The sequence below is a fragment of the Aquila chrysaetos genome, chromosome 26 (genome assembly GCF_900496995.4).
Source record: "Aquila chrysaetos chrysaetos chromosome 26, bAquChr1.4, whole genome shotgun sequence".
Lineage (NCBI taxonomy): Eukaryota > Metazoa > Chordata > Aves > Accipitriformes > Accipitridae > Aquila > Aquila chrysaetos.
In genome coordinates this window covers 2,137,501-2,150,446 of record NC_044029.1, presented here as the reverse complement: position 1 = coordinate 2,150,446, position 12,946 = coordinate 2,137,501, and the positions used below count along the sequence as shown (strand labels likewise).

Genomic DNA, 12,946 nt, shown 5'->3' with positions numbered 1-12,946 from the left:
GATTTAATGGCCTGCCTATATCTACTTAGCAATTTTTAAATTTTTTTTTGGTCAAGCTTTTTGCTTGCGTCTTAATCGTTATTTGGCCTTTTTTAATGAAATTTCTTAAAATGCATCACCTTTTGCACAACATTCAAAAGGCTAGGTTTTACACTGTTCTGCAGTAATTAGCTGTTCAAATCAAGGGTAATCAAAGCAGAAGTTCCATTTGAAACTACATCAATGAAAACCTTATTATCTTTGACCTGAAAACAGAGGGGTTTGGTGTTGGGGCATGAAGTTACTACACAAGCAGCATTTGTTCATGTCTGTCTCAGTGGCTCCTTAATTCTAGCTTAAGGCTATGGTTTGTAAGAGTAAACAAAACCAAAACTTTGAAGAGCTTCCTTTCCTGCAGGTGACTTAAGAACCAGATACCACAAGGAAGGGTAACTGGCTTATTTTCCAAACAGAAAAATCAAATACTAGAGAATAGAACTCAAAAAAATTAGAAAAGAGAAACCAAAAATTAGAAAAGAGATTCCTGCCCCTGCCATGCTGATAAAATAATCGCTTACCTATGACACCAAAGCTGTAAGTGCTTAGCTGATGTCACAAAAGTGACTTCAAAGAAGCAAAAATGCTAATGAAGTCATCAGATACATCTGTAGCTACAGCAATAAATTTTATCTAAAGAATCTATCCTAACATGGCACCAGATAGATTTATTTATTTATTTTAAAGAATAGTTTCTAAAAATAATTGTATCTTACAACAATTGTATCTTACAAAATCAGAGCAGGAGAATCAGGAAAAATAAAATTACACTAAAATGTCATTTTCATACTTTTGTTGTTAAGCAGGAACTTTAAATGTAGCCTTTCCCCAAAAAGCATACTACAAGCCCTGGCTTTACTGGGTTACAAGATAGAAAAAATCTGTTTAAAAAATTAAAAATATAATTTAAAATATTTGGAACACACTACATAAAATTTTGATGCCAGCTGTGCTCAAAGCCTTGATCTGTTATATAAAACTAGCAAGAAAAATAGGTTTTTGTGCGGATTTCTGACTTGAGAGATACTAAATGCCATTTCTGCAGTCTGAATGTTTTCAATATAAAGTGCTAGTGTATTTTCATTGTTATCCCATGCAGGATTAAATTATTGATTAATCCGTTTTTATTTTTTGGCAAGCAGGAAACTCTTTAAAATTACTTGAGTTTTTTGTAGTTTGTGCATATATGCCTTATGTTTCCTAAAGAATTCATTGCTTGATTCTTACTGATTGACAACCATTACAAGAAGGATTTGCTGTGAAACACACCACCTTTGCATTATACTCACTGCCACATTTTGCAAACCAGAACCATACAGTCGAAGCTCTTTGATTAAACAAGCACTATAACTATTAGTTAAGCTTATCAGATCATTAACTGGCTGCTGGGTAGGAGGTGTTTCCTTATTCTTTTCATGACATAGGTAGTACAAAGCCTTGATTTTCTGCACATTGGAGAAACTCAATAAGCGGAGGTCTCTTTGTGCATAATTGCCAGCTTAACTGAGCTCAGTCCCATGTACTGCACTTCTTCCGTCAGAATTTTTCCTAGGACTTTCTGCCTGCTACTTTCCCAGACCGTTTCTGGCGCAGCCATCTCTTGCAGCTCCTCTCGCTTCCATTTTCTTTCCTACGTCAATGCCCACAGGCAGCGCATGGCTGTGTAAAATCGTAGAAGGGCAGCGAAAATCAGAGGGCTCTGACAGATTTGATTTTTTTTTTTCTTTTTTTTTTTTTTTTCCCCTGGTGATCCTTAGTAAGAGAAAGCTGAATTTAAGACAGTGGCAGCCTGAACTTTGTGCCTGTTGCTCTTCAGCTGGAGATGGTTGCTTTGCCATCAGGGGCTGCAGAAGGGACCCCACCGAGCGGCTCTGCATCCCCGCTCGACGGTCCGGCTCTGGCCAGCGGCCGGCCTGTAGCGGTGGCTGATGAGCGGGCACGCGTCTCCTTGGCTACCCGTTCTGCGGGCAGCGTGAGACCGAGGGAGAAATGTTAAAAGCAGCTGCGGGTAAGGGAGTGATCCAGAGGATTACCGAACCCAGATCCCGGAGTGATACAGCAACCCTCCAGAGCAGAGAGGTAGATTTCAGGGAAGGGCTGGGAAAAAAAAAAAAAAAAAAAAAAAAAAGAAGAAAGGAGAGTGGAAACTGTCATCTGCCAAAATGACAGAGCATGCAGTGCCGGCCCCGTAGGCATGGACCTGTTTTCTTTGAGAGAGGGCCCCCCGCCCACCCCATCGGTTCAAATTCCGAAATTGCCTGTGCGGAGGGTGCTGGCTGCTGCTGTCCCATCAAAGAGCGTAACTGGGCCTGGCTGCTGCTGCCGCCGGGCGGCTGCTTGGGCTCAGGTTTAGTTTAGCCATAACACACTTATGGGAACGTTTCATTCCTGTGTGTTTGTTTTTGTTGGAAGTGACTGCTTGGTTAGATTGAATGACTGTGATTAGAAAGTTGAATAAATTACTCTTTTTCCCCAGCTGTTTTGCTGTAGCAGGCATTTTCTGGTGAAAGGTAGGTAAAATATTCAGTATAGAAAACTACATAGAGGTTAGATTAATTAAAAAAAAGGAACTTTATTAATCCTGTGTGTTTTAAAACAAAAGTATTTGAACAAAAGTATTAGTAACTACAAGCACTGTCCTGAACTGTGCATTACTGGTCACCGTGTCCTTCAAGATGCCGCAGCTGATGAATTGCATTTTTCTTCGGTTCTTTTTTATGCATGCATTGTAAGGGACGAGCAGGTTTTGCTTCTTTAGTGTTGCTCAGTTTCTTAACCTTGAAAAACTAATGCTTTAAAATGGAAATAGAACTGATATCCTTTCTACACTTTCAAAAAAACGTGCAACTGGTGCTAGGTGCTTAGCCAGTGATTTTCGCTAGCTTAGCAATATGAATATCTGTAAAAGTCTGGCAAAAACGTGTTTTTTGAATTTTCTAATTTATAGATTGTAAGAGATGACATACTTAGTGACTGATACAGGTTGTCTGGATTTAAAATATTAAACAGACTTATTTTGCTCAATGAAACAAAAAGTTGACTTACCAGTTTAAGCTGTCTCTCTCTCTATGCCGTAATCATTTTTTTTAGTGAGAAGGGGCTACATGAAAGGTATTCTGGAACTTATTTTATTCTAATATAAATAAGCATTACCTGCAGTTCAGCATAAACACAACTCCCCCTCCCAAGGAAACTGTAGCATATGTGGATTTTCAGCTCTGTTTTTAAGATGAAGGTGACTGCTCAGTCATCCTTCTCCCTCGTTCCCACTCAGCCCTTTCCAACTTTGAACCTATTGCCCACTTTCAACCCTTGTTTGATGAGAGTGTGATTAAAATACTAAAGGTAAGGAATTCATGTAAGTTTTATGGGAACCATTGGCTCATTAGAGGGGCCAACTTTGCACTTCAAGTGAGGGAAGGGCTGTAGTGTGAGATAGCTCCTATTAGAGACTAGAAAATTCATGTAAGGGAGAGCCCCAGGAAGGCAGGTTTTCTAAATTCTGATCTTCACGTAGTAGCTGGTTTGGATATTTACTTACATATTCCACAGGTCTTTCAACAGTATTTGAAAGGAAAGAATTTTTTCATTAACTTCTATCATGATGTTTTCTTTTAAAGAGTTCAGATCTGGCATTAGAGGAACACAAGGAACTGGTATAATGGTATAATTTGGTGAATCAATCCAGTGAGAGACTGTACTCACAAATTGGGTATCACCACAGATAGTTTTGAATAGCATGTATGCATGTACTGGCATGGATTATCTGTTAAACATGGAGAGAAGACAGTACCAAAAACTATTCCCCTTTAAAATCTATTTTCCTAGTAAGGGCAGAAGGGAAACCAGAAAAATTTGAAGAGATGGAATGACCTGTTGAGTAACTTGTAACAAAAAGATTTCTAAAAACATCAAAGCAGTTCCTTGCTGATAGTGACAGGCTGTAAAAGGCTGCAAGAGATCTTAACTTCCAAAACGATCTGTAAAATACAATAAAACTACCATAAGGTGTCACTATAACCCCAGCAACTCTCAAATAAACCGCAAACGTTACAGACATGTTCTTAGCCAGCTACAAGGCTTTCCTTATACTGCTTTGTGAAAGTAAAAAGGACTTGTTTTTAAATAGCAGAGTATTTCTGTATGCACAGAAATAATCATATACAATACACCAGCTTTATATTTTCCTTTTTTTTTTTTTTTTTTTTTTTTTTTTTTTTTTTTTGTCTGGTAGGTGTATTGTCACCCTTTCTTAGCATTTAGACCTATTCACTTTTGGGAGAGCAGTGAAGAGTGTTTGCAAAGTTAGCCACAAAAATATCAGACTTAGGAAACTACATTTTACACAGTGGTTGTTGGCTTTATATACAGAAGGGGTTTTTTTGCCTTAGAGAGAGCTTCTATTGAAGAAGTTCATGCTTAATATATTTACTTGTATGAAGTGGAAAATAAAAAAAAGTTTTCTAGCATTAAATATATCTGTAGTAGTTAGTGCAATGATATGGAAGCTCTGCGCTTTTGAGGGGAAACAGATGTACTTCACATAATAGCTTTCCACACAGAAATGCTTTAAAAAGCCCTCCTACTTACTGTGTAAGGTGTAATTAATTACCATTTAATTAGCAGTTTCCAGTAAGGAAAACTATAAATAAGAATTCCTATTTCCATTATTGTTTTATTTGTTGTTAGCATCCCAGGAGCCTCTGTTTTTATTTCTTGTCCAACTGTGATCAAATTGCTTTCCTATCAGCTACCTGATCAGGAAGCAGAAACTAGAAACTAAAGATGAATTTTTTAACCATTTGAAATTAATGCCGGTTTTGCCACAGACATCAGGGAAACAAACATAGCATCTGAAAAATTGATTTGGGCTGACTCAACACAGCATTTAGACATGGCAGGAAAGGACTCAGTTCTCATATATAGTAAAATAGAGATCAGAATCCTGAAGTCTTTGGATCCATCTTCATTTATGGAGGAAAAGTGCAGATGTTGTAAAGCCATAGATTTCAAACCCTGAAGGACCATTTTGATCATTTAATCCAAACTCTTGTATAACATGGGGTCCCAGGTCACCCCTTTCATCTTTGACATCAGATGCTGTAGATCTCGAAGGCTGGTTTTATGTCCATATTGGCTCTAAAATACAGTTTTAATACAGCCTTACTAGAGGTCTTTGGGGGATGTGAGTCTGTAGTTTCAGCGGTAACTACAAGTTGAATGAGCCAGAAGTAGTTTTAATTTTGCAAAATGTTTCTTTGCAAGTGCAGGCCCAATCATGCTGTGCCTTGGACTTAGATTCCAGCTTGCAAGCAGCAGACTTACAATGATATGACATAATACAATGTGTTTTAAGAAGGTCTGAGACAAGGAGAATCACAATGGGGGTAATTTAATTTTTGCAAAAGAAAATTAAGGCATAGGGTTAAAACAGGAAAGGAAAAAGTAGGAACAATGAGAGCTGGGTCCATAAGGGCTATCATGTTCGGTCTTGTTAAGGAAAAGAGATTTCTTCAGCCGATGCTCCAACACACGTACTGGGATTAGTCGCGTCGGGATTGCCGCGGCCTCATCCAGCCCATCCTTGCTGGGAACTGGGTGGTGTCCCAGCGGATGGTGCCCCAGCAGGAGCCGGGCACTGCGAAGCTGCGGTGACACTCTCTGCAGCAGCGTTTTGGAGTCCAGGCGTTTTACTGCTCCTGTCGAGCAGCCTCCCTGCAGGGAAGCAAGAGTGAGTAAACCCTTTTCTTTTAAGGCTTAGGGACCGGGTCAGTGAATTTCAAAAGGGGCCACCGCTGCAGAACTGCAGGCAGTGGAAGGATCGCAAAGCGTAAAGGGGAGGGAGAGGTGAAACCTCTGTGAGAAATGTACAGTTGTGCTAGTGGGGAGGTGGGCAATATTGCTCATGTGAGCCCCTCCATCCGAGAGGGGACGTGCCAGCGGGACGTCTCTCTGAGCGAGCCGCTTGAAGCATTCCCAAATGCACGAAGGACAGACTTGAGGCTTCCGTGCTAAATGCCATTAGAGAACGTGTGGATAAGTGAAAAAAGCACTAAATTTGAAGCACGGCTTCTTTCTCGTGCCTGCTCTGTGCTCTCTTTAACTGAAGCAGGAGCAGAAGTCCAGAAAGAAGGGCAAACTGAAAACCTGGGTTCCACAGCTGCTGGGAGGTACGGGGGGTTTGAACACCGCTTCCCAACCTGAGCCCCAGTCTTCCAAGGTGAATTCCTTGCACCGGGATTTGCACCATTTCCAGTTTGGAGCTGGGTTCTTACATGGTTTCAAGCGTTCAGCTGCCTTAAGAGCATTCAGGAAACTATCCCAAATGCTAGCAAATACACGTTTGTTTAAATGGAAGACAATTTCCTTGTATACTTCTACGTGTACACATCCCTAAAAGCATACCTACCTCTGATGTCTGGCAGTTAGCCTGCGAGAGTTCGTTTTCTGCGTGCCCTCCGAAAATGGGAGACCCTGTTTTCCCGCATGCGTGTGATTGTGTTGGGCTTGCGCTCCCTCCCACAGCGGCGACCTCGCTGCTCCGGCTGCCGGCACGTCCCGACGGGACAGGGCGCACCAGGGCCGGGGGTCGGGAGTGAGAAACCGGGAGGAATCGCCTCCTCTCGCTCAGCGGTGGAGATGGCCAGATTCGAGCCTGAGGAGGAGGAGGAGGAGGAGGAGGAGGAGGAGGTGGTACAGCTGCTCCCAGGGCAGCAAGACGTGCTGCAGGGAGGGTTTACCGGGCGGTCTTTGAGTCGGCAGTGAGAGCAGTTGCTGGTCAACCCAACTAGACAGAAAAACACCCAGAGAAGCCCTGCGACAGGCGTACGGGTCCGTAGTGCTGGGAGCTGGCTGGCCCCACGGCCCTAGCCGCGCTTGCTGCTCGCTGTGGGAGGACTGTCTGCTGGAACAAACCGGGGACCGAGCTGTGTTGAGCCTGGAGTTTTCCGACAGCGCTCTACAGCACGTGAATTACCCAAAGATGAGAAACAACCTGTAACCAGTTCTGCGACAAAAGAGACTCCAGCCAAGCAAAACTTCCTCAGCTCCCAAATATTCCCCTCCTGTCTGTCCCTCTCCCTCTTTCTCTCCCTCTTTCTCTCCCTCTCCCTCTCCCTCTCCCTCTCCCTCTCCCTCTCCCTCTCCCTCTCCCTCTCCCTCTCCCTCTCCCTCTCCCTCTCCCTCTCCTCTCCTCTTTATACCAGGAATAAAGGATTTCGGTGCAGGCTGCTTGCCTGCCTCACGTAACCGTGAGGAAATGTTTTCTCCAATATTCTCTTCCTTGTAGCGGAGCTGGGACAATCCAGACATTTGGTGTTTGTATTACGGAGGCATCGAAAACCCAGAGACTGCTGGCCCATGCAAGGAGCCAGGGGAGGGATGGAGGGAGGGCTAGCCCTTGCCCTGCTTTGGCCCAGATTTACATCCCCCTCAATCCTCCTCGCCCCGTTCAAACACCCAAATGAGGAGTCCGTAAGGGAAATCGACTCCGATCTGCTTTGTTTCTCTGGAGGAATCGCTTTCTCACGTTCCTTTTCCCCTCTCTCTCTCGGCAGAGTCTGGGCAGACCACGCTCTGAACAGAATTGAGGGGGGCAAAACGTGACCCCCGTGCCTGGGAGGGTAAGGACAAGCGTAGGGCGGGGGGGGGGCCGGGGTTCGTGGGTGGGCACTGCCTGCCCTCCTGCCCTCCGCACAGCACCTCGCAGCTGGGACCTTCCGGGGAAAACCAGTTCTTCTGCTGGTGGTGCTGGTGGTGGTCTGACAGGCACCGACATTTAACTGCCCTTGGGAGAGCAAGGGGAATGTGGGAGACGCAAAGCTCCCCGTTTTTCTAACAAACTGGAAGGTTTCTGCCTTCCCCTCCACCCGGGGAACAGGGAAGGGGTGACAGGAGCCCAAAACTAATATGAAATGGGGCTGCTTTTTTTTTTTTTTTTAATTTCCTCATCATCCATAACCCAAACCCAGTAACTGAGACCTTGCCAAAAGCAGAATTTCTTCATTTGACTCCAGCCAATGCGCAGGCTTGACAAGAGTACTGGCAGGCTGCATTTCCATGAGCGTTTTCATTAAATACTTTCCGCCAAGCTAGGAAAAGTGTGTTGTCATCACGAAGTCACACCGAGTTGGACTGGTTCACCTCTTTCAGCCACTTCGTGTTTCAAAAATGCAGTGCGTTTAATTTATAGCTGGTCTTTCGTTGCTTATTCAAACGGCATCGCACCAATGCACCTCTGTGTCTGTCTGGGCCCAGGAACATCAATAATAAATGACCCGGCTGGGGAAGGCGGCTCCGGGTTCAAACCAGCAGGTTCACTGGGGTGGGGGGGGGTACTTAGTGAATGGGAACTGTAGCTTGCAATAATTCCCTCCCTGCAGAAAGGACTCGTAAATGTTTAATAAACTTCTTGCCCTTGCCATAGAGGAGGTCTTATTAATGAAGTGGAGTGGCTTGAGGACAGGTATTGTGCCCGTTACTATAGCACCACCTCGCACAGGATCTGGGAGGGACGGAGGGAGGGAGGCACCGAGGATGAGCCCCAGCCAGCCAGCCTGAGCTCGGTCCCTGGGAGCAGCCGCCGTGTCCTGCCCAGGGACCCCGGCCCGCCGCAGCCCCCCCAGCCCCGCACCAGCTGCCCCGTACGGGTACCCGACCCGGCGCGGATGCTCGGCGGAGCTGCTGCAAGTGCATCGCCAAATGCCTGAGCGCTTCCGAGGGGCTTTCGCTCCAGAGCTCTTCTCGACTGACTTTCCGGCTTTGGAAGATCTGTTTTGATTTTTTTTTTGTTTTTTTTTTGTTTTTTTTTTTGTCTTCCACGCGCCTTTCTCGAGCAACTGGTTGTTATTGCAGAGGTCACCGAGGGGACCGGCGCAGGCTCCCCAGTCTGGCATCGGGAACTATGCCAGCAGAAGTGAATGCTTGTTAACATAAGGGATTTCCTGAAGAAGAAAGACAAAATGCCTTTCAAAGGGTTCGGTTCGCTGAAGGAAAGATTTTTTAACCCAGGGAAGGAAGAGGTGAAGAACACCGTTAGCGACTCGCTGGGGAAACTGAGAAGGTAAAATCCAACAGGAAATTCCCAGACAGGTCCATTGGTTCAATTTATTAAAGAGAAATGAAGTGTAGAAAAATGTATAAACACTAAACAGAATTTAGAGTTGCGAAATTATTATCTGAGTTCAGATAGTGAGACACCCCTTGCTGCAAGACAGAAGGTGTAAAAGGAGCACTGTTACAACAGCAAGTGATTATAGATGATAGAATACTTATATTAAACAAAAAAAAGGTGAAAACAAGTTATAAAATAGTGTTCTAATATTACAAAGAGCATGAAAAAGTGTTTTAATTAAAAAACTCTTAAATAATTAAGTGTGAATAATTCTGTAGTTTAGCTTCCATGAGAAAAACTGATGATTTAATGGGAATTAACACTCTCAAATGATGCCACTCTTGAAATTAGACTTAATGTTCCTAAATTACAGGGGCTTTTTTGAAAATCTTGCTCCGAATCAGTAAGAAAAAATGTATTCAGCAGAGATGTGTATGTGTGTGTTTACTGAGACTAACAAATTAGAAAAGGGAGAAGCAGCTGTTTGCTAGCAAAAAGAGAAAAAAGGTTAAAGATTTTTATCTTAATCTGACAGTTTACAAAACAACAAACTGAAAGATTTTTATTTTTTGAGACATGAAAAGACGATGTAACAAATGACCCCTTTCATAAAGGGAAAGAGATTTCTTATTTAAATGGAAGATTATTTCTATTAGTAATGGCCACTGACAACATTTATTTGTCTAATCAATAGATGAGAGCCAGAGGGTTCAGTGGCATTTCTTGCATGCTTGATGTGAAGTGTTTAAAATCTTTGTATGGATCAGGCCAACATTTTAACTGAATGTATTTTTAGTGATTGAATTGTATTTGCTTTCATATCCATCCCTTTACCTTCTTTGGGGAATGCTGTTTTCGAGATGTAGTTCTTGGCACATCTAAACATGCCTTTGATCACAAGAAAATGTATAATAATTTACATGTATTATACTACAGCATGTATATACAGGAAAATAAGCATGTACACTTTTAAAGAAGTTGCTAATATGAATTGGTAGATTGCCAGTTACACTATTTCTGTACCATGTGAACAGAGTGTGTGTTCCACACAGTTTCAACTTAACTTTTCTTCATTTACAGTGTTAAAGTCAGACATTTTGGTTTTTTTACCTTTATGATACACTACAGTAACTCCAGGGATTCCATTTTTCTTTTAAAACATCAAGTTAAGTCATTTATTCAATCATAAGTTCTCTTTGCTGTGGGCTCTGCTGGCCAATTTGACCAAATACACGTAGGGTTTGTATTTAGTGAGTATGTGATGCGCCAGTACGCTGGGTTTGCTGTGTGGAAAAGGTATGCAAACTTTAAATTATCCAGATTACTCTTCTCTTGTAGCCGTGTATCAAGGATGTCATGCTGGTTCCTACACAGCTGATCGATAGTACTGGCATCCAACTTCAGCAACATTGCTACTGAATCAAACCAGACCAAATCTGAGTTGAGATACAAGAAAGTTTGCTGAACTTAATTATTTTCTGTTTTAAACATATGTATACCAGTGCCTTTCTTAGATATACTAGCCAGTGGAGGAAATAATCCAAACAATAAAAGTTTTTTTACTATGTCTGCAATCAGATCTAAGTAAGAATTGCTGCAAGCTGAGCAGTCTCTTAGGAAATATGCAGTCATATTTGAAGGTGTCTGTAAGGAATGAAACATGCATATTTTTAACTTGAACTTCATTCTTTACAGTTTAGCCCACAAAAGGGAGCATACGCTTCCTTTTTTACGTGATGGTATATAAGTATATATACCAGCTGCAACCTCGACTTTGCTCTTCATCCAATCCAATTGGCCTTAATATGGTGTAAATCAGCAAAGAATTTGGTTTCTCTTCTAGCATTTGATAGGTGATTAATTATATTAATGTGCATTTAGATTAGGTCTCCAAGTGTGATTTCACTGACTGCTGTGTGTTGATGTGGGATCCAAACTAGCAAAGTGGGTAGAAAAATACCCTTTAGCTTTGGTAAATACGACGAGTCTTTGCCTTCCTCCCACATTTCCTCCGTCTCGCAAAGAGCAGAGCAGATCCAGAAGTCAGGGTCTGGCAACGCCGGCTGCTCCAGAGCCATTGGCCACAGACAAGTTCAAGTGCTAAAGCACAAGCAGCTTTAGCTGCAGAAAGCAACTTACTGCCTCCTCACAAGTGTGCAGCAACCTCAAATTATTCTGTGGGTGCTACAAAACAAGAGTCTGCCCACAGGAGCTGAATCCTGGAAGGGAGGCAAGGGACTGAACTGGTGAGACCCGAGAGGCGTCCGTCCCTTAGGCTGTTGCCAGCGGTTTCATTTGTGAGAACTTAGAAGACGTTTTAGAAAATGTTTTAGATGTTTTGTACAAAATAATTTTTTAATGCAAAATGGGGTTTGCTCTTGATTAGTTAAATACAGTGAGGCAGCCAGAAAAAAAAATAAAAATTTAGAGGATTCAAGGCTTGGGTGAATGGATATCAGAGCTGGTGCTCTGCAAGCCTTAGAAGTTTCCCAGAAAAGAAAGCTTTTCCCGCAGGCACAAACACTTGGGGGCTTCTGTGAACTTAGTGCAGTCAAAGAAAAATTCATGAACTAAAGAAGAATCTCAGGCTCTGCCTGCTCTGAGGATTTCAGGAGTTTTGGGCCAGCTAACGGCAACTGTGAGCTTACTGATGAAGTGGGAAGTGACTAAGTGGGTTTACAACTCAAAAATGTCCCTGTTAATGTGAAAAGTCGTATGGGCCATGTCACGCAGCTGCTGTATGCAGTCTGACGTCCCTCGATGAATTAGCCAGCCTAAACTGCAACTTAAATCTGGGTGGTACACCCTTGCATTGGACAGGGCTCCTCCGCTGGATCATAGACTTCGCCCTCCCAAATTTTCCCTTTGCACACAAGTCCGCAGAGTTTAGCTCCCCGCAGACCCGGCAGCACTCCGAACACCACGCGGGGTGTCCGGACTCGGGTGGTTCGCGAGTCGTACGCCCGTGTTAGTGCTCCAGCACCCACGGGGCATCCCGTCCCCGCCGTGCGCCCGCGCTGTGCCGAGGGGAACCCGCGAGGCCGCCCGGGCGAGCAGCGCCTCTGAGGTGCGGTCCCGCGGTGCGTACGCCTGAGACGCGCCACGGGTTTCACGCGAACACCACGCAAAAAACCAGGCAGAGAGGTCCCACGCGCTGGGAGACTTAAGAGGGGTTTTGCCTGTCCGTACTGGGATTTTGTACCGAGGCACCAGTGGCAGGGTTTGGTACGGAAAATTATCACCTGGGCAAATCCCCAGAGAGTTAATGAGATTCTGGAAGATTGTATCTGATTTTGGATAAATGATCTTTTTCAACAGTCATTGTGTAGGTTTCCGAAGTTACGCCAGGGTCGTCAGTAATTGTTGCGTGTGATGACCGATGCTGGATTTGTAGGCGTGAGGTTTGAACGCTGTGTATGATTGTGCTGCAGCTGCCTGTGAAAGACTGTAATTATCTGGTGAAAGTCGTTCAAGGATGTGCTCTAACACGTGGCAAGTATTAACATTTGCCCGTTATTGTAAAATCTATGTGTTTTTAATCAAATGAAATGAAATGGTGTGATTCTAGCCCACCTCCTTTATCATTTCAAGAAATAACTATGTATTTCCTATGCTAAAATCCCATAAGTACAGATTGCTGAATGTATACGTGTTCTAGGGATTTTATTTATTAGTGATAGGAATTTTGGAAATTTCTTTCGTTCTTCCAAAATTCTGTATATGCCAGACTAGTCATTCAACAAAGAACAGAAATTTTTGCATACAGTTATTACGACATTTGGGCACAGAACATGGGTG

At 43.4% G+C, this 12,946-nt stretch overlaps 1 protein-coding gene across 1 annotated transcript in view; it reads left to right on the top strand.

Annotated features, from left to right (window-relative positions):
• The first annotated feature begins 8,592 nt into the window (after window positions 1–8,592).
• SLC17A8 (solute carrier family 17 member 8) overlaps window positions 8,593–12,946 on the top strand; it is a 28,978-nt gene continuing 24,624 nt past the window's right edge. Inside the window, exon 1 of the mRNA XM_030003182.2 lies at window positions 8,593–9,097. Within this exon, the coding sequence (XP_029859042.1) occupies window positions 8,955–9,097 (143 nt within the window). The 5' untranslated portion in view covers window positions 8,593–8,954. The remainder of the gene's footprint in view (window positions 9,098–12,946) is intronic.